Source organism: Oncorhynchus kisutch, linkage group LG16 (assembly GCF_002021735.2).
Source record: "Oncorhynchus kisutch isolate 150728-3 linkage group LG16, Okis_V2, whole genome shotgun sequence".
Lineage (NCBI taxonomy): Eukaryota > Metazoa > Chordata > Actinopteri > Salmoniformes > Salmonidae > Oncorhynchus > Oncorhynchus kisutch.
In genome coordinates this window covers 4673838-4698772 of record NC_034189.2, presented here as the reverse complement: position 1 = coordinate 4698772, position 24935 = coordinate 4673838, and the positions used below count along the sequence as shown (strand labels likewise).

General features: G+C 50.3%; 1 protein-coding gene across 1 annotated transcript in view; it reads left to right on the top strand.

The window, feature by feature from the left end:
* Positions 1-528: 528 nt before the first annotated feature.
* LOC109887314 (type II inositol 3,4-bisphosphate 4-phosphatase) overlaps positions 529-24935 on the top strand; it is a gene marked incomplete at its 5' end in the record, with an annotated part of 29123 nt that continues 4716 nt past the window's right edge. Inside the window, 9 exon segments of the mRNA XM_031791630.1 lie at positions 529-659; positions 2613-2723; positions 3687-3795; positions 4066-4249; positions 4367-4594; positions 15961-16099; positions 16869-17055; positions 17057-17096; positions 23448-23571. Of these exon segments, the coding sequence (XP_031647490.1) occupies positions 529-659; positions 2613-2723; positions 3687-3795; positions 4066-4249; positions 4367-4594; positions 15961-16099; positions 16869-17055; positions 17057-17096; positions 23448-23571 (1253 nt within the window).

Genomic DNA, 24935 nt, shown 5'->3' with positions numbered 1-24935 from the left:
CTCTCTCTGTCTGTCTCTGTCTCTCTGTCTGTCTCTCTCTCTCTGTCTGTCTCTCTCTCTCTCAATTCAATTCAAGGGCTTTATTGGCATGGGAAACATGTGTTAACATTGCCAAAGCAAGTGAGGTAGACAACATACAAAGTGAATATATAAAGTGAAAAACAACAAAAATTAACAGTAAACATCACACATACAGAAGTTTCAAAACAGTAAAGACATTACAAATGTCATATTATATATATACAGTGTTCTAACAATGTACAAATGGTTAAAGGACACAATATAAAATAAATAAGCATAAATATGGGTTGTATTTACAATGGTGTTTGTTCTTCACTGGTTGCCCTTTTCTCATGGCAACAGGTCACAAATATTGCTGCTGTGATGGCACACTGTGGAATTTCACCCAGTAGATATGGGAGTTTATCAAAATTGGATTTGTTTTCGAATTCTTTGTGGATCTGTGCAATCTCTCTCTCTCTCTCTCTCTCTCTCTCTCTCTCTCTCTCTCTCTCTCTCTCTCTTCAGGGTCCAGGAGCTTTGTGACCTGTGTGACCTTTCACCCTACTGGGATCGGTTAAGGACTGATGTTATCGCCCACTACAGTCAGCTGATCAGCACCTACCAGGAAACACTGACAGAACTCAACAAACTGACAGGTGAGAGAGAGAAAAAAGATGGGTAGGGGGTGCTGTGTGTGTATAAAAAGTAAAGGAAGTAGTGTTTTGGTTTTGGGGCAGGGGTACTATTTCAGAAGGTGCGTGGTCACGCAAATTTCCTGTGGCGGAGATACATTTTGGATTTAAAAGCTCATTCTGCAATTCTACATATTTTTCCCGTATGTGTGTCCATCTGATACCAGGGCGCCGAGGCCCGACTGAGTTCCTAAAAGTCCTGCGGTCCATATTGACCCTGTTCTAGACACGGATCTTGACCAGGGTCTGCCTGTTGAGTACAGTTGAAGGATCTTAATTTGATCGATCTAAATACTCCTGCAGCAACAGTCCATTTTTAGTCCATAATGTTGAAAGAGTGATCAAATTAAGATCCTACATATGTATGGCTGGTTTAGAGTTTTCCTAATTACTAATACTAATTACTAGTTTTACTATTCAATAACCAATTAAAGTGTTTTAATGTTAGATGTAGATTTACTGTCAGACTAACCGTAACCTTCATCTCTGTCTCAACGTTAAATCTCCTTTAGACCAGGTTAAACTGATGTTTTACCCCAGTGTTTCCCAAACTCGGTCCTGAGTTTTGCCCCCATAGCACTACACAGCTGATTCAAATAATCAAAGCTCGATGATGATTGGTTGGTTATTTGAATCAGCTGTGTAGTGCTAGGGGCGGAAAAACAACACGGGACCGAGTTTGGGAATCTCTGGTCTAGCTAACACAGAGGACTTTTAACAGTTTAAAGAGATTCTTCAGTTCTTTTGGATACTTTTTAGCCAGGAGTTCTGAAAGTAGTGCTCACGAGACAAAAGTGGTCCTCGAGAATTGCATATCACAGTATTTCCCCACAGTATTTCCCAACCCTGGTCCACCAGTACCCCCTTGGGGTACTGATAGACCAGGGTTGGTCTGTTGGGGGTAGTGGTGACCAGGGTTTTTCTGTTGGGGTACTGGTGGACCAGGGTTGGTCGGTTGGTGGCACTGATGGACCAGTGTTGGTCTGTTGGGGGTACTGATGGACCTTGGGGTACTGATGGACCAGGGTTGGTCGGTTGTTGGTACTGATGGACCAGGGTTGGTCGGTTGGTGGTACTGATGGACCAGGGTTGGTCTGTTGGGGGTACTGGTGGACCAGGGTTGGTCAGTTGGTGGTACTGGTGGACCAGGGTTGTTATGTTGGTGGTACTGATGGACCAGGGTTGGTCTGTTGGTGGTACTGATGGACCAGGGTTGGTCTGTTGGTGGTACTGAAGGACCAGGGTTGGTCGGTTGGTGGTACTGATGGACCAGGGTTGGTCAGTTGGTGGTACTGATGGACCAGGGTTGGTCGGTTGGTGATACTGATGGACCAGGGTTGGGAAACACTGATGTACTAAAACCCATATTTGTAGACACGTGTACCACGTCAATGCTCTCTCTCTCTCTGCTGTGTGTTCATCTGGCTGGCTCGTCACTCAAATGACGAGGACATGAAGTTCATTGGCTAGAACTCACATTGCTAGAGGACTGGTCCAGGTGTGGGGAAATTGAGGGGAAACGGAGGGGAAACGGGGAAATGGAGGGGAAATGGGGGAAATGGAGGGGAAATGGAGGGGAAATGGGGGAAATGGAGGGGAAATGGAGGGGAAATGGGGGAAATGGAGGGGAAATGGGGGAAATGGAGGGGAAATGGAGGGGAAATGGAGGGGAAATGCAGTTGCACAGCTTCATGAAAACAGTTGCTTTCAAACTAGGGATTTTGTGTAATTGAGGTAAAGAAGGTATTCGTCTCTTCGATTCTGCATGTATGAACTACACGGTGACAGATCCTGTCCAAAGCCGGAGGTTTAAAAATATACTTTCTTAGTCGCCAAAGTACCGGAGCATGTCTTTAAATTGGTTCAGACGTTTGTATCTTTTTATTGATTTCATTTGTAGTATATTCTTTGTTTCAGGCTCGTCCTGCTCCTTTAAGGCCAGCTGTAGTAAGAGTGACAGATATCTAGAGTTTATACCTGTCAACCTGCACACACAGAGGATGCAGGTTACCTGCTCACGGAGAACAGGTACGGTGTGTGTGTGTGTGTGTGTGTCCTACTCTGTGGAAGTTTATTGTACCTAAACACACCTTGTACCTTCTCTCTCTCATCCTCTCTCTCTTCTCCCTCCCTCCTCCCTCCCTCCCTCCCTCCCTCCCTCCTCCCTCCTCCCTCCCTCCCTCCCTCCCTCCCTCCCTCCCTCCCTCCCTCCCCCCCTCCCTCCCTCCCTCCCTCCCTCCCTTCTCCCTCCCTCCCTCCCTCCCTCCCTCCCTCCCTCCCTCCCTCCCTCCCTCCCTCCCTCCCTCCCTCCCTCCCTCCCTCCCTCCCCTCCTCCCTTCTCCCTCCCTTCTTCCTCCCTCCCCCTCCCTTCTCCCTCCCTCCCTCCCTCCCTCCCTCCCTCCCTCCCTCCCTCCCTCCCTCCTCCCTCCCTCCCCTCTCCCTCCCTCCCTCCTTCTCCCTCCCTCCCTCCCTCCCTTCTCCCTCCCCCCTCCCTCCCTTCTCCCTCCCCTTCTCCCTCCCTCCCTCCCTCCCTCCCCTTCTCCCTCCCCTCCTCGCTTCTCCCTCCCTTCTCCCTCCCTCCCTCCCTCCACTTCTCCCTCCATCCCTCCCTCCCCTTCTCCCTCCCCTTCTCCCTCCCTCCCTCCCTCCCCTTCTCCCTCCCCTCCTCCCCTTCTCCCTCCCCCTCCTTCCCTTCTCCCTCCCTCCCTTCTCCCTCCCTCCCTCCCTCCCCTTCTCCCTCCCTCCCTCCCTCCCCTTCTCCCTCCCTCCCTCCCCTTCTCCCTCCCTCCCTTCTCCCTCCCTCCCCTTCTCCCTCCCTCCCTCCCCTTCTCCCTCCCCTTCTCCCTCCCCTTCTCCCTCCCTCCCTCCCTCCCCTTCTCCCTCCCCTCCTCCCTTCTCCCTCCCTTCTTTCTCCCTCCCTCCCTTCTCCCTCCCTCCCTCCCTCCCTCCCTCCCCTTCTCCCTCCCTCCCTCCCTCCCTCCCCCTCCTCAGCAGTATGGTATGATGTTGTGACAGTAGGAGCACCAGCTGATCACTACCAGGGGTTTAAACACGGTGGGCTACAGAGGCTGCTCAACAAACCAGACAGCGACAACAAGAGGTGTGTGTGATCTCGACCTATATATTGAAGCAGCATATTCTCCCCAGCCAGCGTAGGTGATTAATACCCTAGTTAAATGAAGATATACCCTATAGATAAGAGATGGGCAACTTTAATGTGGCTGGGGACCACCAAAAGTCAGAACCTGCGTTAACATGTTGTGTTCAAACCTCTCTTCCTGTCCATTTTATTCTCTCTCTCTCTCTCTCTCTCTCTCTCTCTCTCTCTCTCTCTCTCTCTCTCTCTCTCTCTCTCTCTCTCTCTCTCCAGTGTTAGTGCAGCATATTGTTGTATCTCCTACTCACCAGAGGAGAGCTCCAGAGCCAGGGAGGTACTGAGTAGTGTCTCCCAGCTCCAGCCTCTCATCTCTGGGCTAACTGAGGAGCTACTGCAGGCTGCTCTGGAAGTCAACTCCCAAAGACTACAGAACATACTGCACAGCCTGGCACGCAGGGTGAGACACACGCGCACACACACACACGTTACCCTGTACAGACGGGAAAGATGGTAAGAGATCTGACACTGTATTTCAAGTGTCAGTTATGTAAAGCTTATGTCACCCCTTATGCAGACTGAACAGTTTGTTCACGCTCTGAAAGATGAGCTGGTAAAGAACGCCCTGTTGGCTCTCCACACGGCAAGGCCCGCCTACCACCTCAGCAATGGACACGCCCATGTAACCCACGGCAATGGGACGGGTCCCAGGCTCTCCTCGGCCAATCAGGACGGGTTACGGCCGTCGATACGGCGACAGGAATCCATCCCCCAACACACGGAGCATGACGAGGAAGAAGAGTGGGTAAGATCTGTTGACCTGTTCTCTTCAGTATATTGGACAGGGTGTGGACTAATGTGTTGGACAGGGTGTGGACTAATGTGTTGGACAGGGTGTGGACTAATGTGTTGGACAGGGTGTTGACTAATGTGTTGGACAGGGTGTGGACTAATGTGTTGGACAGGGTGTTGAATAATGTGTTGGACAGGGTGTTGACTAAATTTTGTTGGACAGGGTGTTGACTAATGTGTTGGACAGGGTGTTGACTAATGTGTTTAGGACAGGGTGTTGACTAATGTGTTTAGGACAGGGTGTTGACTAATGTGTTGGACAGTGTGTTGACTAATGTGTTGGACAGGGTGTTGAATAATGTGTTGGGCAGGGTGTTGAGCAGGGTGTTGACTAATGTGTTGGAAAGAGTGTTGACTAATGTGTTGGACAGGGTGTTGACTAATGTGCTGGACAGGGTGTTGACTAATGTGTTGGACAGTGTGTTGACTAATGTGTTGGACAGAGTTTTGACTAATGTGTTGGACAGGGTGTTGACTAATGTGTTGGACAGGGTGTTGACTAATGTGTTGGACAGGGTGTTGACTAATGTGTTTAGGACAGGGTGTTGACTAATGTGTAGGACAGGGTGTTGACTAATGTGTTTTGGACATGGTGTGGACTAATGTGTTGGACAGGGTGTTGACTAATGTGTTGGACAGGGTGTTGACTAATGTGTAGGACAGAGTGTTTACTAATGTGTTGGACAGGGTGTTGACTAACGTGTAGGACAGTGTGTTTACTAATGTGTTGGACAGGGTGTTGACTAATGTGTTGGACAGGGTGTTGACTAATGTGTTGGACAGGGTGTGTACTAATGTGTTGGACAGGGTGTGGACTAATGTGTTGGACAGGGTGTTGACTAATGTGTTTAGGACAGGGTGTGGACTAATGTGTTTTGGACAGGGTGTGGACTAATGTGTTGGACAGGGTGTTGACTAATGTGTTGGACAGGGTGTTGACTAATGTGTTGGACAGGGTGTTGACTAATGTGTAGGACAGGGTGTTGACTAATGTGTTTTGGACATGGTGTGGAATAATGTGTTGGACAGGGTGTTGACTAATGTGTTGGACAGGGTGTTGACTAATGTGTTGGACAGGGTGTGGACTAATGTGTTGGACAGGGTGTGGACTAATGTGTTTAGGTCAGGGTGTGGACTAATGTGTTGGACAGGGTGTTGACTAATGTGTTGGACAGGGTGTGGACTAATGTGTGTGTTGGACAGGGTGTGGACTAATATGTTGGACAGGGTGTTGACTAATGTGTTGGACAGGGTGTGGACTAATGTGTTGGACAGGGTGTTGACTAATGTGTTGGACAGGATGTGGACTAATGTGTTTAGGACAGGGTGTGGACTAATGTGTTGGACAGGGTGTTGACTAATGTGTTGGACAGAGGGTGGACTAATGTGTTGGACAGGGTGTTGACTAATGTGTTGGACAGGGTGTGGACTAATGTGTAGGACAGGGTGTTTACTAATGTGTTGGACAGGGTGTTGACTAATGTGTTGGACAGGGTGTTGACTAATGTGTTGGACAGGGTGTTGACAAATGTGTAGGACAGGGTGTTGACTAATGTGTTTTGGACATGGTGTGGACTAATGTGTTGGACAGGGTGTTGACTAATGTGTAGGACATGGTATTGACTAATGTGTTTTGGACATGGTGTGGACTAATGTGTAGGACAGGGTGTGGACTAATGTGTTGGACAGGGTGTTGACTAATGTGTTTAGGACAGGGTGTGGACTAATGTGTTGGACAGGGTGTTGACTAATGTGTTGGACAGGGTGTGGACTAATGTGTGTGTTGGACAGGGTGTGGACTAATGTGTTGGACAGGGTGTTGACTAATGTGTTGGACAGGGTGTGGACTAATGTGTGGGACAGGGTGTGTACTAATGTGTTTAGGACAGGGTGTGGACTAATGTGTTGGACAGGGTGTTGACTAATGTGTTTGACAGGATGTGGACTAATGTGTTTAGGACAGGGTGTGGACTAATGTGTTGGACAGGGTGTTGACTAATGTGTTGGACAGGGTGTGGACTAATGTGTTGGACAGGGTGTGGACTAATGTGTTGGACAGGGTGTGTACTAATGTGTTTAGGACAGGGTGTGGACTAATGTGTTGGACAGGGTGTGGACTAATGTGTAGGACAGGGTGTTGACTAATGTGTTTTGGACATGGTGTGGACTAATGTGTTGGACAGGGTGTTGACTAATGTGTTGGACAGGGTGTTGACTAATGTGTAGGACAGGGTGTTTACTAATGTGTTGGACAGGGTGTTGACTAATGTGTTGGACAGGGTGTGGACTAATGTGTAGGACAGGGTGTTGACTAATGTGTTTTGGACATGGTGTGGACTAATGTGTTGGACAGGGTGTTGACTAATGTGTTGGACAGGGTGTTGACTAATGTGTAGGACAGGGTGTTTACTAATGTGTTGGACAGGGTGTTGACTAATGTGTAGGACAGTGTGTTTACTAATGTGTTGGACAGGGTGTTGACTAATGTGTTGGACAGGGTGTTGACTAATGTGTTGGACAGGGTGTTGACTAATGTGTAGGACAGGGTGTTGACTAGTGTGTTTTGGACATGGTGTGGAATAATGTGTTGGACAGGGTGTTGACTAATGTGTTGGACAGGGTGTTGACTAATGTGTTGGACAGGGTGTTGACTAATGTGTTGGACAGGGTGTTGACTAATGTGTTGGACAGGGTGTGGACTAATGTGATGGACAGGGTGTTGACTAATGTGTTGGACAGGGTGTTGACTAATGTGTAGGACAGGGTGTTGACTAATGTGTTTTGGACATGGTGTGGAATAATGTGTTGGACAGGGTGTTGACTAATGTGTTGGACAGGGTGTTGACTAATGTGTTGGACAGGGTGTGGACTAATGTGTTGGACAGGGTATTGACTAATGTGTTGGACAGGGTGTGGACTAATGTGTTTAGGTCAGGGTGTGGACTAATGTGTTGGACAGGGTGTTGACTAATGTGTGGGACAGGGTGTGTACTAATGTGTTTAGGACAGGGTGTGGACTAATGTGTTGGACAGGGTGTTGACTAATGTGTAGGACAGGGTGTTGACTAATGTGTTTTGGACATGGTGTGGACTAATGTGTTGGACAGGGTGTTGACTAATGTGTTGGACAGGGTGTTGACTAACGTGTTGGACAGAGGGTGGACTAATGTGTTGGACAGGGTGTTGACTAATGTGTTGGACAGGGTGTGGACTAATGTGTAGATCAGGGTGTTTACTAATGTGTTGGACAGGGTGTGACTAATGTGTTGGACAGGGTGTTGACTAATGTGTTGGACAGGGTGTTGACAAATGTGTAGGACAGGGTGTTGACTAATGTGTTTTGGACATGGTGTGGACTAATGTGTTGGACAGGGTGTTGACTAATGTGTAGGACATGGTATTGACTAATGTGTTTTGGACTTTGTGTGTGGACTAATGTGTAGGACAGGGTGTGGACTAATGTGTTGGACAGGGTGTTGACTAATGTGTTTAGGACAGGGTGTGGACTAATGTGTTGGACAGGGTGTTGACTAATGTGTTGGACAGGGTGTGGACTAATGTGTGTGTTGGACAGGGTGTGGACTAATGCGTTGGGCAGGGTGTTGACTAATGTGTTGGACAGGGTGTGGACTAATGTGTGGGACAGGGTGTGTACTAATGTGTTTAGGACAGGGTGTGGACTAATGTGTTGGACAGGGGTGTTGACTAATGTGTTGGACAGGATGTGGACTAATGTATTTAGGACAGGGTGTGGACTAATGTGTTGGACAGGGTGTTGACTAATGTGTAGGACATTTGAGTAAAATAAAAGACCTCTGTTCATTGGCTAATCGGATTCATCTGAGATGAGGTTGACTAATGTGTTGGACAGGGTGTGGACTAATGTGTAGGACAGGGTGTTGACTAATGTGTTTTGGACATGGTGTGGACTAATGTGTTGGACAGGGTGTTGACTAATGTGTTGGACAGGGTGTTGACTAATGTGTTGGACAGGGTGTTGACTAATGTGTAGGACAGGGTGTTTACTAATGTGTTGGACAGGGTGTTGACTAATGTGTAGGACAGTGTGTTTACTAATGTGTTGGACAGGGTGTTGACTAATGTGTTGGACAGGGTGTTGACTAATGTGTTGGACAGGGTGTGGACTAATGTGTTGGACAGGGTGTTGACTAATGTGTTGGACAGGGTGTGGACTAATGTGTTTAGGTCAGGGTGTGGACTAATGTGTTGGACAGGGTGTTGACTAATGTGTTGGACAGGGTGTGGACTAATGTGTGTGTTGGACAGGGTGTGGACTAATGTGTTGGACAGGGTGTTGACTAATGTGTTGGACAGGGTGTGGACTAATGTGTGGGACAGGGTGTGTACTAATGTGTTTAGGACAGGGTGTGGACTAATGTGTTGGACAGGGTGTTGACTAATGTGTTGGACAGGATGTGGACTAATGTGTTTAGGACAGGGTGTGGACTAATGTGTTGGACAGGGTGTTGACTAATGTGTTGGACAAGGGGTGGACTAATGTGTTGGACAGGGTGTTGACTAATGTGTTGGACAGGGTGTGGACTAATGTGTAGGACAGGGTGTTTACTAATGTGTTGGACAGGGTGTTGACTAATGTGTAGGACAGGGTGTTGACTAATGTGTTTTGGACATGGTGTGGACTAATGTGTTGGACAGGGTGTTAACCTGTGTGTTGGACAGGGTGTGGACTAATGTGTAGGACAGGGTGTTGACTGATGTGTTGGACAGGGTGTTGACTAATGTGTTGGACAGGGTGTTGACTAATGTGTTTTGGAGAGGGTGTTGACTAATGTGTTGGACAGGCTGTTGACTAATGTGTTGGACAGGGGGTGGACTAATGTGTTGGACAGGGTGTGGACTAATGTGTGTGTTGGACAGGGTGTTGACTAATGTGTTGGACAGGGTGTGGACTAATGTGTGTGTTGGACAGGGTGTGGACTAATGTGTTGGACAGGCTGTTGACTAATGTGTTGGACATGGTATTGACTAATGTGTTGGACAGGGTGTGGACTAATGTGTTGGACAGGGTGTTGACTAATTTGTTGGACAGGGTGTGGACTAATGTGTGTGTTGGACAGGGTGTGGACTAATGTGTTGGACAGGGTGTTGACTAATGTGTTGGACAGGGTGTGGACTAATGTGTGGGACAGGGTGTGTACTAATGTGTTTAGGACAGGGTGTGGACTAATGTGTTGGACAGGGTGTTGACTAATGTGTTGGACAGGATGTGGACTAATGTGTTTAGGACAGGGTGTGGACTAATGTGTTGGACAGGGTGTTTACTAATGTGTTGGACAGGGTGTTGACTAATGTGTTGGACAGGGTGTTGACTAATGTGTTGGACAGCGTGTGGACTAATGTGTAGGGCAGGGTGTTGACTAATATGTTTTGGACATGGTGTGGACTAATGTGTTGGACAGGGTGTGGACTAATGTGTTGGACAGGGTGTTGACTAATGTGTTGGACAGGGTGTGGACTAATGTGTTTTGGACATGGTGTGGACTAATGTGTTTTGGACATGGTGTTGACTAATGTGTAGGACAGGGTGTTGACTAATGTGTTTTGGACATGGTGTGGACTAATGTGTTGGACAGGGTGTTAACTAATGTGTTGGACAGGGTGTTGACTAATGTGTAGGACAGGGTGTTGACTAATGTGTTTTGGAGAGGGTGTGTACTAATGTGTTGGACAGGCTGTTGACTAATGTGTAGGACATGGTATTGACGAATGTGTTGGACAGGGTGTTGACTAATGTGTTGGACAGGGTGTTGACTAATGTGTTTAGGACAGGGTGTGGACTAATGTGTTTTGGACAGGGTGTCGACTAATGTGTTGGACAGGGTGTTGACTAATGTGTTGGACAGGGTGTTGACTAATGTGTTGGACAGGGTGTTGACTAATGTGTAGGACAGGGTGTTTACTAATGTGTTGGACAGGGTGTTGACTAATGTGTTGGACAGGGTGTTGACTAATGTGTTGGACAGGGTGTTGACTAATGTGTAGGACAGGGTGTTGACTAATGTGTTTAGGACAGGGTGTGGACTAATGTGTTGGACAGGCTGTTGACTAATGTGTTTAGGACAGGGTGTGGACTAATGTGTTTTGGACAGGGTGTGGACTAATGTGTTGGACAGGGTGTTGACCTGTGTGTTGGACAGGGTGTTGACTAATGTGTTGGACAGGGTGTGGACTAATGTGTTTAGGACAGGGTGTGGACTAATGTGTTGGACAGGGTGTTGACTAATGTGTTGGACAGGGTGTTGACTAATGTGTTGGACAGGGTGTGGACCAATGTGTGTGTTGGACAGGGTGTGGACTAATGTGTTGGACAGGGTGTTGACTAATGTGTTGGACAGGGTGTTGACTAATGTGTTGGACAGGGTGTGGACTAATGTGTTGGACAGGGTGTGGACTAATGTGTTGGACAGGGTGTTGACTAATGTGTTGGACAGGGTGTTGACTAATGTGTTGGACAGGGTGTGGACTAATGTGTTGGGCAGGGTGTTGACTAATGTGTTGAGGACAGGGTGTGGACTAATGTGTTTAGGACAGGGTGTTGACTAATGTGTTGAGGACAGGGTGTGGACTAATGTGTTTAGGACAGGGTGTTGACTAATGTGTTGGACAGGGTGTTGACTAATGTGTTGGACAGGGTGTGGACTAATGTGTAGGACAGGGTGTTTACTAATGTGTTGGACAGGGTGTTGACTAATGTGTTGGACAGGGTGTTGACTAATGTGTTGGACAGGGTGTTGACTAATGTGTTTTGGAGAGGGTGCGTTGTGTTGTGTGTGTGTTTAGGACAGGGTATGGGCTAACGTTGTGTGTGTTTAGGACAGGGTGTGGGCTAACGTTGTGTGTGTGTGTTTAGGACAGGGTGTGGACTAATGTTGTGTGTTTAGGACAGAGTGTGGACTAATGTATGTGTGTATTTAGGACAGGGTGTGGGCTAACGTTGTGTGTGTTTAGTACAGGGTGTGGGCTAATGTGTGTGTTTTTAGGACAGGGTGGGGACTAATGTGTGTGTGTGTTTAGGACAGGGTGTGGGCTAATGTTGTGTGTGTGTGTTTAGGACAGGGTGTGGGTAATGTTGTGTGTGTGTTTAGGACAGGGTGGGGGGCTAACGTTGTGTGTGTGTGTGTGTTTAGGACAGGGTGTGGGCTAACGTTGTGTGTTTAGGACAGGGTAGGGGCTAACGTTGTGTGTTTAGGACAGGGTGTGGGATAACGTTGTGTGTGTGTTTAGGACAGGGTGTGGGCTAACGTTGTGTGTGTTTAGGACAGGGTGTGGGCTAACGTTGTTTGTTTAGGACAGGGTGTGGGCTAACGTTGTGTGTTTAGGACAGGGCTAGGGCTAACGTTGTGTGTGTGTTTAGGACAGGGTGTCGGCTAATGTGTTGGACAGGGTGTTGACTAATGTGTTGGACAGGGTGTTGACTAATGTGTTTTGGAGAGGGTGTTGACTAATGTGTTGGACAGGCTGTTGACTAATGTGTTGGACAGGGGGTGGACTAATGTGTTGGACAGGGTGTGGACTAATGTGTGTGTTGGACAGGGTGTTGACTAATGTGTTGGACAGGGTGTGGACTAATGTGTGTGTTGGACAGGGTGTGGACTAATGTGTTGGACAGGCTGTTGACTAATGTGTTGGACATGGTATTGACTAATGTGTTGGACAGGGTGTGGACTAATGTGTTGGACAGGGTGTTGACTAATTTGTTGGACAGGGTGTGGACTAATGTGTGTGTTGGACAGGGTGTGGACTAATGTGTTGGACAGGGTGTTGACTAATGTGTTGGACAGGGTGTGGACTAATGTGTGGGACAGGGTGTGTACTAATGTGTTTAGGACAGGGTGTGGACTAATGTGTTGGACAGGGTGTTGACTAATGTGTTGGACAGGATGTGGACTAATGTGTTTAGGACAGGGTGTGGACTAATGTGTTGGACAGGGTGTTTACTAATGTGTTGGACAGGGTGTTGACTAATGTGTTGGACAGGGTGTTGACTAATGTGTTGGACAGGGTGTGGACTAATGTGTAGGGCAGGGTGTTGACTAATATGTTTTGGACATGGTGTGGACTAATGTGTTGGACAGGGTGTGGACTAATGTGTTGGACAGGGTGTTGACTAATGTGTTGGACAGGGTGTGGACTAATGTGTTTTGGACATGGTGTGGACTAATGTGTTTTGGACATGGTGTTGACTAATGTGTAGGACAGGGTGTTGACTAATGTGTTTTGGACATGGTGTGGACTAATGTGTTGGACAGGGTGTTAACTAATGTGTTGGACAGGGTGTTGACTAATGTGTAGGACAGGGTGTTGACTAATGTGTTTTGGAGAGGGTGTGTACTAATGTGTTGGACAGGCTGTTGACTAATGTGTAGGACATGGTATTGACGAATGTGTTGGACAGGGTGTTGACTAATGTGTTGGACAGGGTGTTGACTAATGTGTTTAGGACAGGGTGTGGACTAATGTGTTTTGGACAGGGTGTCGACTAATGTGTTGGACAGGGTGTTAACCTGTGTGTTGGACAGGGTGTGGACTAATGTGTTGGACAGGGTGTTGACTAATGTGTTGGACAGGGTGTTGACTAATGTGTTGGACAGGGTGTTGACTAATGTGTAGGACAGGGTGTTTACTAATGTGTTGGACAGGGTGTTGACTAATGTGTTGGACAGGGTGTTGACTAATGTGTTGGACAGGGTGTTGACTAATGTGTAGGACAGGGTGTTGACTAATGTGTTTAGGACAGGGTGTGGACTAATGTGTTGGACAGGCTGTTGACTAATGTGTTTAGGACAGGGTGTGGACTAATGTGTTTTGGACAGGGTGTGGACTAATGTGTTGGACAGGGTGTTGACCTGTGTGTTGGACAGGGTGTGGACTAATGTGTTGGACAGGGTGTTGACTAATGTGTTGGACAGGGTGTGGACTAATGTGTTTAGGACAGGGTGTGGACTAATGTGTTGGACAGGGTGTTGACTAATGTGTTGGACAGGGTGTTGACTAATGTGTTGGACAGGGTGTGGACCAATGTGTGTGTTGGACAGGGTGTGGACTAATGTGTTGGACAGGGTGTTGACTAATGTGTTGGACAGGGTGTTGACTAATGTGTTGGACAGGGTGTGGACTAATGTGTTGGACAGGGTGTGGACTAATGTGTTGGACAGGGTGTTGACTAATGTGTTGGACAGGGTGTTGACTAATGTGTTGGACAGGGTGTGGACTAATGTGTTGGGCAGGGTGTTGACTAATGTGTTGAGGACAGGGTGTGGACTAATGTGTTGAGGACAGGGTGTGGACTAATGTGTTTAGGACAGGGTGTTGACTAATGTGTTGGACAGGGTGTTGACTAATGTGTTGGACAGGGTGTGGACTAATGTGTAGGACAGGGTGTTTACTAATGTGTTGGACAGGGTGTTGACTAATGTGTTGGACAGGGTGTTGACTAATGTGTTGGACAGGGTGTTGACTAATGTGTTTTGGAGAGGGTGCGTTGTGTTGTGTGTGTGTTTAGGACATGGTGCGGACTAACGTTGTGTGTGTTTAGGACAGGGTATGGGCTAACGTTGTGTGTGTTTAGGACAGGGTGTGGGCTAACGTTGTGTGTGTGTGTTTAGGACAGGGTGTGGACTAATGTTGTGTGTTTAGGACAGAGTGTGGACTAATGTATGTGTGTATTTAGGACAGGGTGTGGGCTAACGTTGTGTGTGTTTAGTACAGGGTGTGGGCTAATGTGTGTGTTTTTAGGACAGGGTGGGGACTAATGTGTGTGTGTGTTTAGGACAGGGTGTGGGCTAACGTTGTGTGTGTGTGTTTAGGACAGGGTGTGGGTAATGTTGTGTGTGTGTTTAGGACAGGGTGGGGGGCTAACGTTGTGTGTGTGTGTGTTTAGGACAGGGTGTGGGCTAACGTTGTGTGTTTAGGACAGGGTAGGGGCTAACGTTGTGTGTTTAGGACAGGGTGTGGGATAATGTTGTTTGTGTGTTTAGGACAGGGTGTGGGCTAACGTTGTGTGTGTTTAGGACAGGGTGTGGGCTAACGTTGTTTGTTTAGGACAGGGTGTGGGCTAACGTTGTGTGTTTAGGACAGGGCTAGGGCTAACGTTGTGTGTGTGTTTAGGACAGGGTGTCGGCTAACGTTGTGTGTATTTAGGACGGGGTGTGGGCTAATGTGTGTGTTTTTAGGACAGGGTATGGACTAATGTGTGTGTGTGTTTAGGACAGGGTGTGGGCTAACGTTGTGTGTGTGTTTAGAATATGGTGTGGGCAGTGTGTGGGCTAACGTTGTGTGTTTAGGACAGGGTGTGGGCTAACGTTGTGTGTTTAGGACAGGGTGTGGGCTAACGTGTGTTTAGGACAGGGTGTGGGCTAACGTTGTGTGTGTGTTTAGGACAGGGTATGGGCTAACGTTGTGTGTGTTTAGGACAGGGTAGGGACTAATGTTGTGTGTTTAGGACGGGGTGTGGGCTAACGTTGTGTGTTTAGGACAGGGTAGGGACTAACGTTGTGTGTTTAGGACAGGGTAGGAACTAACGTTGTGTGTGTTGAGGTCAGGGTAGGGACTAACGTTGTGTGTTTAGGACAGGGTGTGGGCTAACGTTGTGTGTTTAGGACAGGGTGTGGGCTAACGTGTGTTTAGGACAGGGTGTGGACTAACGTTGTGTGTGTGTGTGTGTTTAGGACAGGGTAGGTACTAACGTTGTGTGTTTAGGACAGGGTAGGGACTAACGTTGTGTGTTTAGGACAGGGTGTGGGCTAACGTTGTGTGTTTAGGACAGGGTAGGGACTAACGTTGTGTGTTTAGGACAGGGTGTGGGCTAACGTTGTGTGTTTAGGACAGGGTAGGGACTAACGTTGTGTGTGTTTAGGACAGGGAGTGGACTAACGTGTGTGTTTAGGACAGGGTGTGGACTAACGTTGTGTGTAATGTGTTTTTAGGACAGGGTGTGGGCTAACGTTGTGTGTTTAGGACAGGGTAGGGACTAACGTTGTGTGTTTAGGACAGGGTGTGCGCTAACGTTGTGTGTTTAGGACAGGGTAGGGACTAACGTTGTGTGTTTAGGACAGGGTGTGGGCTAACATTGTGTGTTTAGGACAGGGTAGGGACTAACGTTGTGTGTTTAGGACAGGGTGTGGGCTAACGTTGTGTGTTTAGGACAGGGTAGTGGACTAACGTTGTGTGTGTGTTTAGGACAGGGTAGGGACTAACGTTTTGTGTTTAGGACAGGGTAGGGACTAACGTTGTGTGTGTGTTTAGGACAGGGTAGGGACTAACGTTGTGTGTGTTTAGGACAGGGTGTGGGCTAACGTTGCTGTGAGTCTGAACTGCATCATCGCCATGGTGGACCGGCTACAGGAGAGGGAGAACAGGAAACAGGAAGTGACCTCACAGACACAGAATGATGTCACCACCACCTCACACAACACTGGTACGGCCCCAAACTGTAGCAATACTTCAGAAATACATCCTTCCTTCCTTGGTTCCTACATCCTACCTTCCTTGGATCTTACATCCTTAATTCCTTGGTCCCTACATACTTCCTTCCTTGGTTCCTACATCCTTCCTACCTTGGTTCCTACATCCTTCCTACCTTGGTTCCTACATCGTTCCTTCCTTGGTTCCTACATCGTTCCTTCCTTGGTTCCTACATCCTTCCTTCCTTGGTGTCTACATCCTTCCTACCTTGGTTCCTACATCCTTCCTTCCTTGGTTCCTACATCCTTGGTTCCTACATCCTTCCTTCCTTGGTTCCTACATCCTTCATTCCTTGGTTCCTACATCCTTCCTTCCTTGGTTCCTACATCCTTCTGTCCTTGGTTCCTAAATCCTTCCTACCTTGGTTCCTACATCCTTCCTTCCTTGGTTCCTACATCCTTGGTTCCTACATCCTTCATTCCTTGTTTCCTACATCCTTCCTGCCTTGGTTCCTACATCCTTCCTAGCTTGGTTCCTACATCCTTCCTACCTTGGTTCCTACATCCTTCCTTGGTTCCTACATCCTTCCTTCCTTGGTTCCTTAAGAAAAGATCTATAAGTGAATGGAAAGGTTACTATATCTTCAATCAATCCGACCGATTCAGATTGGGGAGAACTTTAATGAAGGATCCATTTCTGTTTGCAGCTTTTATTAAGTTCCTGAAATCATTCGTTCCACAGATAATTTTATGGATTTGAACTCTCTCTCGCCCCTCTTCCAGACTCTTCCCGCGCTCCTTGGCAGGTCTCTCTCGCCCCTCTTCCAGACCCGTCCCCTTCGTGGCAAGAGCAACTCCTCCCTCTAGTTGTGACTCTGAAGGAGTGTGTGAGTGATGCGGTGGAGAGGGCCCGGTGTGCTATGACCTTCGTCCTCCTACAGGGGGGCAGCAGCATCAGCCTGCCACGGTCAGGCCCTGACACACAGACGAGATGCTGTCTTCAGCCAGGCAGTGAGTAGTGTGGTGGGAAGGGGGGGGCTCTTGTATAGTTGATAACATGTGGTCATGTTTGGTTAGATCTCTAACATGTGGTCATGTTTGGTTAGATCTCTAACATGTGGTCATGTTTGGTTAGATCTCTAACATGTGGTCATGTTTTGGTTAGATCTCTAACATGTTTGGATAGATCACTAACATGTGGTCATGTTTGGTTAGATCCCTAACATGTGGTCATGTTTGGTTAGATCCCTAACATGTGGTCATGTTTGGTTAGATCTCTAACATGTTTGGTTAGATCTCTAACATGTTTGGATAGATCACTAACATGTGGTCATGTTTGGTTAGATCCCTAACATGTGGTCATGTTTGGTTAGATCCTAACATGTGGTCATGTTTGGTTAGATCCCTAACATGTGGTCATGTTTGGTTAGATCACTAACATGTGGTCATGTTTGGTTAGATCCTAACATGTGGTCATGTTTGGTTAGATCCTAACATGTGGTCATGTTTGGTTAGATCCTAACATGTGGTCTTCAGCCAGGTGGTCTTCAGCCAGGTGGTCTTTAGCCAGGTGGTCTTTAGCCAGGTGGTCCCTAACAGGACCTACGCCCTTTAATGTATCTTTCAATATGTCTCTCCTATCCCCCTCTCCCTCCCTACCTCTCCTATCCCCCTCTCCCTCCCTACCTCTCCTATCCCCCTCTCCCTCCCTACCTCTCCTATCCCCCTCTCCCTCCCTACCTCTCCTATCCCCCTCTCCCTCCCTACCTCTCCCTCCCTACCTCTCCTATCCCCCTCTCCCTCCCTACCTCTCCTATCCCCCTCTCCCTCCCTACCTCTCCCTCCCTACCTCTCCTATCCCCCTCTCCCTCCCTACCTCTCCCTCCCTACCTCTCCTATCCCCCTCTCCCTCTCCCTCCCTACCTCTCCTATCCCCCTCTCCCTCCCTACCTCTCCTATCCCCCTCTCCCTCTCCCTCCCTACCTCTCCTATCCCCCTCTCCCTCTCCCTCCCTACCTCTCCTATCCCCCTCTCCCTCTCCCTCCCTACCTCTCCTATCCCCATCTCCCTCTCCCTCCCTACCTCTCCTATCCCCTCTCCCTCTCCCTCCCTACCTCTCCTATCCCCCTCTCCCTCTCCCCTCCCTACCTCTCCTATCCCCCTCTCCCTCTCCCTCCCTACCTCTCCTATCCCCCTCTCCTCTCCCTCCCTACCTCTCCTATCGCCCTCTCCCTCCCTACCTCTCCTATCCCCCTCTCCCTCCCTACCTCTCCTATCCCCCTCTCCCTCCCTACCTCTCATATCCCCCTCTCCCTCTCCCTCCCTACCTCTCCTATCCCCCTCTCCCTCCCTACCTCTCCTATCCCCCTCCTCCCTCCCTACCTCTCCCTACCTCTCCTATCCCCCCTCTCCCTCCCTACCTCTCCCCTCCCTACCTCTCCTATCCCCCCCTCTCCCCTCTCCCTCCCTACCTCTCCTATCCCCCCTCCTCCCTCCCTAACCTCTCCTATCCCCCTCTCCCTCTCCCTCCCTACCTCTCCTATCCCCCTCCCTCTCCCTCCCTACCCTCTCCTATCCCCCTCTCCCTCTCCCTCCCTACCTCTCCTATCCCCCTCTCCCTCTCCCTCCCTACCTCTCCTATCCCCCTCTCCCTCTCCCTCCCTACCTCTCCTATCCCCCCTCTCCCTCTCCCTCCCTACCTCTCCTATCCCCCTCATCCCTCTCCCTCCCTACCTCTCCTATCTCCCCTCTCCCTCCCCTCCTCCCTACCTCTCCTATCCCCCTCTCCCTCCCTACCCTCTCATATCCCCCTCCTCCCTCCCTACCTCTCATATCCCCTCTCCTCCCTCCCTCCCTCCCTACCTCTCCTATCCCCTCTCCCTCCCTACCTCTCCTATCCCCCTCTCCCTCCCCTACCCCTCTCCTATCCCCCTCTCCCTCCCTACCTCTCCTATCCCCCTCTCCTCGCCTCCCTCTCCCTCCCTACCTCATCCTATCTCCCCCTCTCCCTCGCCTCCCTCTCCCTCCCTACCTCTCCTATCCCCCTCTCCCTCTCGCCTCCCTCTCCTCCCTCCCTCCCTCCCTCTCCTATCCCCCTCTCCCTCGCCTCCCTCTCCCTCCCTCCCTCCCTCTCCTATCCCCCTCTCCCTCGCCTCCCTCTCCCTCCCTACCTCTCCTATCCCCCTCTCCCTCGCCTCCCTCTCCCTCCCTACCTCTCCTATCCCCCTCTCCCTGGCCTCCCTCTCCCTCCCTACCTCTCCTATCCCCCTCTCCCCTCGCCTCCCTCTCCCTCCCTACCTCTCCTATCCCCCTCTCCCTCGCCTCCCTCTCCCCTCCCTACCTCTCCTATCCCCCTCTCCCTCCCTACCTCTCCTATCCCCCTCTCCCTCGCCTCCCTCTCCCTCCCTACCTCTCCTATCCCCCTCTCCCTCGCCTCCTCTCCCTCCCTACCTCTCCTATCCCCCTCTCCCTCACCTCCCTCTCCCTCCCTACATCTCCTATCCCCCTCTCCCTCGCCTCCCTCTCCCTCCCTACCTCTCCTATCCCCCTCTCCCTCGCCTCCCTCTCCCTCCCTACCTCTCCTATCCCCCTCTCCCTCGCCTCCCTCTCCCTCCCTACCTCTCCTATCCCCCTCTCCCTCGCCTCCCTCTCCCTCCCTACCTCTCCTATCCCCCTCTCCCTCTCCCTCCCTACCTCTCCTATCCCCCTCTCCTTCTCCCTCCCTACCTCTCCTATCCTCCTCTCCCTCTCCCCTCCCTCCCTACCTCTCTTATCCCCCTCTCCCTCCCTACCTCTCCTATCCCCCTCTCCCTCTCCCTCCTACCTCTCCTATCCCCCTCTCCCTCTCCCCTCCCTACCTCTCCTATCCCCCTCTCCCACCCTACCTCTCCTATCCCCCTCTCCCTCTCCCTCCCTACCTCTCCTATCCCCCCTCTCCCTCCCTACCCTCTCCTATCCCCCTCTCCCTCTCCCTCCCTACCTCTCCTATCCCCCTCCCCCTCTCCCTCCCTACCTCTCCTATCCCCCTCTCCCTCTCCCTCCCTACCTCTCTATCCCCCTCTCCCTCTCCCTCCCTACCTCTCCTATCCCCCTCTCCCTCTCCCTACCTCTCCTATCCCCCTCTCCCTCTCCCTCCCTACCTCCTCCTATCCCCCTCTCCTCTTCCTCCCTACCTCTCCTATCCCCCTCTCCCTCTCCCTCCCTACCTCTCCTATCTCCTCTCCCTCCCTACCTCTCCTATCCCCTCTCCCTCCCTACCTCTCATATCCCCCTCTCCCTCTCCCTCCCTACCTCTCCTATCCCCTCTCCCTCGCCTCCCTCTCCCTCCCTACCTCTCCTATCCCCCTCTCCCTCGCCTCCCTCTCCCTCCCTACCTCTCCTATCCCCCTCTCCCTCCCTACCTCTCTATCCCCCTCTCCCTCGCCTCCCTCTCCCTCCCTACCTCTCCTATCCCCCTCTCCCTCGCCTCCCTCTCCCTCCCTACCTCTCCTATCCCCCTCTCCCTCACCTCCCTCTCCCTCCCTACATCTCCTATCCCCTCTCCCTCGCCTCCCTCTCCCTCCCTACCTCTCCTATCCCCCTCTCCCTCGCCTCCCTCTCCCTCCCTACCTCTCCTATCCCCCTCTCCCTCGCCTCCCTCTCCCTCCCTACCTCTCCTATCCCCCTCTCCCCTCGCCTCCCTCTCCCTCCCTACCTCTCCTATCCCCCTCTCCCTCTCCCTCCCTACCTCTCCTATCCCCCTCTCCTTCTCCCTCCCTACCTCTCCTATCCTCCTCTCCCTCTCCCTCCCTCCCTACCTCTCTTATCCCCCTCTCCCTCCCTACCTCTCCTATCCCCCTCTCCCTCTCCCTCCCTACCTCTCCTATCCCCCTCTCCCTCTCCCTCCCTACCTCTCCTATCCCCCTCTCCCACCCTACCTCTCCTATCCCCCTCTCCCTCTCCCTCCCTACCTCTCCTATCCCCCTCTCCCTCTCCCTCCCTACCTCTCCTATCCCCCTCTCCCTCTCCCTCCCTACCTCTCCTATCCCCCTCCCCCCTCCCTCCCTACCTCTCCTATCCCCCTCTCCCTCTCCCTCCCTACCTCTCCTATCCCCTCTCCCTCTCCCTCCCTACCCTCTCCTATCCCCCTCTCCCTCCCTACCTCTCCTATCCCCCTCTCCCTCTCCCTCCCTACCTCTCCTATCCCCCTCTCCCTCTTCCTCCCTACCTCTCCTATCCCCTCTCCCTCTCCCTCCCTACCTCTCCTATCTCCCTCTCCCTCCCTACCTCTCCTATCCCCCTCTCCCTCCCTACCTCTCATATCCCCCTCTCCCTCTCCCTCCCTACCTCTCCTATCCCCCTCTCCCTCCCTACCTCTCCTATCCCCCTCTCCCTCCCCTACCTCTACTATCCCCCTCTCCCTCCCCTACCTCTCCTATCCCCCTCTCCCTCCCTACCTCTCCTATCCCCCTCTCCCTCGCCTCCCTCTCCCTCCCTACCTCTCCTATCCCCCTCTCCCTCGCCTCCCTCTCCCTCCCTACCTCTCCTATCCCCCTCTCCCTCGCCTCCCTCATCCTCCCTCCCTCTCCTATCCCCCTCTCCCTCGCCTCCCTCTCCCTCCCTACCTCTCCTATCCCCCTCTCCCTCTCCCTCCCTACCTCTCCTATCCCCCTCTCCCTCGCCTCCCTCTCCCTCCCTACCTCTCCTACCCCCCCTCTCCCTCGCCTCCCTCTCCCTCCCTACCTCTCCTATCCCCCTCTCCCTCCCTACCTCTCCCTCCCTACCTCTCCTATCCCCCTCTCCCTCTCCCTCCCTACCTCTCCTATCCCCCTCTCCCTCGCCTCCCTCTCCCTCCCTACCTCTCCTATCCCCCTCCCTCGCCTCCCTCTCCCTCCCTACCTCTCCTATCCCCCTCTCCCTCCCTACCTCTCCTATCCCCCTCTCCCTCGCCTCCCTCTCCCTCCCTACCTCTCCTATCCCCCTCTCCCTCACCTCCCTCTCCTCCCTCCCTACCTCTCCTATCCCCCTCTCTCCCTCGCCTCCCTCTCCCTCCCTACCTCTCCTATCCCCCTCTCCCTCGCCTCCCTCTCCCTCCCTACCTCTCCTATCCCCCTCTCTCCCTCGCCTCCCTCTCCCTCCTACCTCTCCTATCCCCCTCTCCCTCGCCTCCCTCTCCCTCCCTACCTCTCCTATCATCCCCTCTCCCTCGCCTCCCTCTCCCTCCCTACCTCTCCTATACCCCTCTCCCTCGCCTCCCTCTCCCTCCCTACCTCTCCTATCCCCCCTCTCCCCCCTCGCCTCCCTCTCCCTCCCTACCTCTCCTATCCCCCTCTCCCTCGCCTCCCTCTCCCTCCTACCTCTCCTATCCCCTCTCCCTCTTCCCTCGCCTCCCTCTCCCTCCCTACCTCTCCTATCCCCCTCTCCCTCGCCTCCCTCTCCCTCCCTACCTCTCCTATCCCCCTCTCCCCTCGCCTCCCTCTCCCTCCCTACCTCTCCTATCCCCCTCTCCCTCGCCTCCCTCTCCCTCCCTACCTCTCCTATCCCCCCTCTCCCTCGCCTCCCTCTCCCTCTCCCTCTCCCCTCCCTCCCTACCTCTCCTATCCCCCTCTCCCTCGCCTCCCTCTCCCTCCCTACCTCTCCTATCCCCCTCTCCCTCGCCTCCCTCTCCCTCCCTACCTCTCCTATCCCCCTCTCCCTCGCCTCCCTCTCCCTCCCTACCTCTCCTATACCACCTCTCCCTCGCCTCCCTCTCCCTACCTACCTCTCCTATCTCCCTCTCCCTCCCTCTCTCACTTCCTCCCTACCTCTCTATCTCCCTATCCCTCCCCACTCTCTCTTCTTCACCTCTCTCTCCCCTTTCTCTTTCCCTCTCCTCTCTCTCCTTCCCTCCCTCTCCCTCCTCTCTCTCTCTCTCTCTCTGCCTCCTCCGTCTCTCTCCCTCCCCTCCCTCTCCCTCCCCACTCTCTCCTTCCCCACTCTCTCCTTCCCCACTCTCTCCTTCCCCACACTCTCTCCTTCCCCACACTCTCTCCTTCCCCACACTCTCCTTTCCCACACTCTCTCCTTCCCCACACTCTCCTTTCCCACACTCTCTCCTCCCCTCTCTCTCCCTAACCACTCTCTCTCCCTCCCCACTTTCTCTCCTTCCCCTCTCTCTCTCCCTCTCTACTCTCTCTTCTCCCTCCTCCCTCCCTCCCTCCCTCCCTCCCTCCCTCCCTCCCTCCCTCCCTCCCTCCCTCCCTCCCTCCCTCCCTCCTCCCTCCCTCCCTCCTCCCCACTCTCTCTCCATTCTTACCTCCCTCTCCTCTCTCTCTCTCTCCTTCCCCCCTCTCTCCCTCCCCCCTCTCTCCCTCCCCCCTCTCTCTCTCCCTCCCGTCTCTCTAGCTGTGTGCGGTGGTGTGTGGGTTTGTATTGAGGCTGTACTCGGGTCTGGAGGATAAAGGCTTCCTGCTGCAGCTCTGTGAGGTTGGGCTCATCACACAGTTTGAAGGACTGCTCAGCACCTACAGTGAGTTATATACACACACATTAATACATATATTTATCATAGATATAGATACATTATGTATAGATATATTGTGTATAGATATAGATACATTATGTATATATATATATATATATATATAGATAGATAGATAGATAGATATATAGATAGATAGATATAGATACATTATGTATAGATATAGATAGATATAGATATGTTGTGTATAGATATAGATATATATAGTTGCATTATGTATAGATATAGATACAGTATGTATATATATATATATATATATATATATATATATATATATATACATAATGTATCTATATCTATACATAACATATCTATATCTATACATAATATATCTATATCTATACACAACATATCTATATCTATACATCATATATCTATATCTATACATAATATATCTATATCTATACATATATTATGTGTATATATGATATGTCTATATATATATCTATACATAATGTATCTATATCTATACAAAATATATCTATATCTATACATAATGTATCTATATCTATACAAAATATATCTATATCTATACATAATGTATCTATATCTATACATACTATATCTGTGCGTAATATATCTATATCTATACATGATATATCTATATCTATACATATATGATATGTCTATATATATATCTATACATAATGTATCTATATCTATACATAATGTATATATCTATCTATCTATATATATCTATATCTATACATAATGTATCTATATCTATACATAATGTATCTATATCTATACATAATGTATCTATATCTATACATACTATATCTATACATAATGTATCTATATCTATACATAATGTATCTATATCTATACATACTATATCTATACATAATGTATCTATATCTATACATACTATATCTATACATAATGTATCTATATCTATACATACTATATCTATACATAATGTATCTATATCTATACATAATGTATCTATATCTATACATACTATATACAGTGCCTTGCGAAAGTATTCGGCCCCCTTGAACTTTGCGACCTTTTGCCACATTTCAGGCTTCAAACATAAAGATATAAAACTGTATTTTTTTGTGAAGAATCAACAACAAGTGGGACACAATCATGAAGTGGAACGACATTTATTGGATATTTCAAACTTTTTTTAACAAATCAAAAACTGAAAAATTGGGCGTGCAAAATTATTCAGCCCCCTTAAGTTAATACTTTGTAGCGCCACCTTTTGCTTCTTAACACAGCGCCATCCAACCCGGAAGCCAGCTGCACCAATGTGTCGGAGGAAACACTGTGCACCTGGCTACCTTGGTTAGCGCGCACTGCGCCCGGCCCGCCACAGGATTCGCTGGTGTGCGATGAGATAAGGA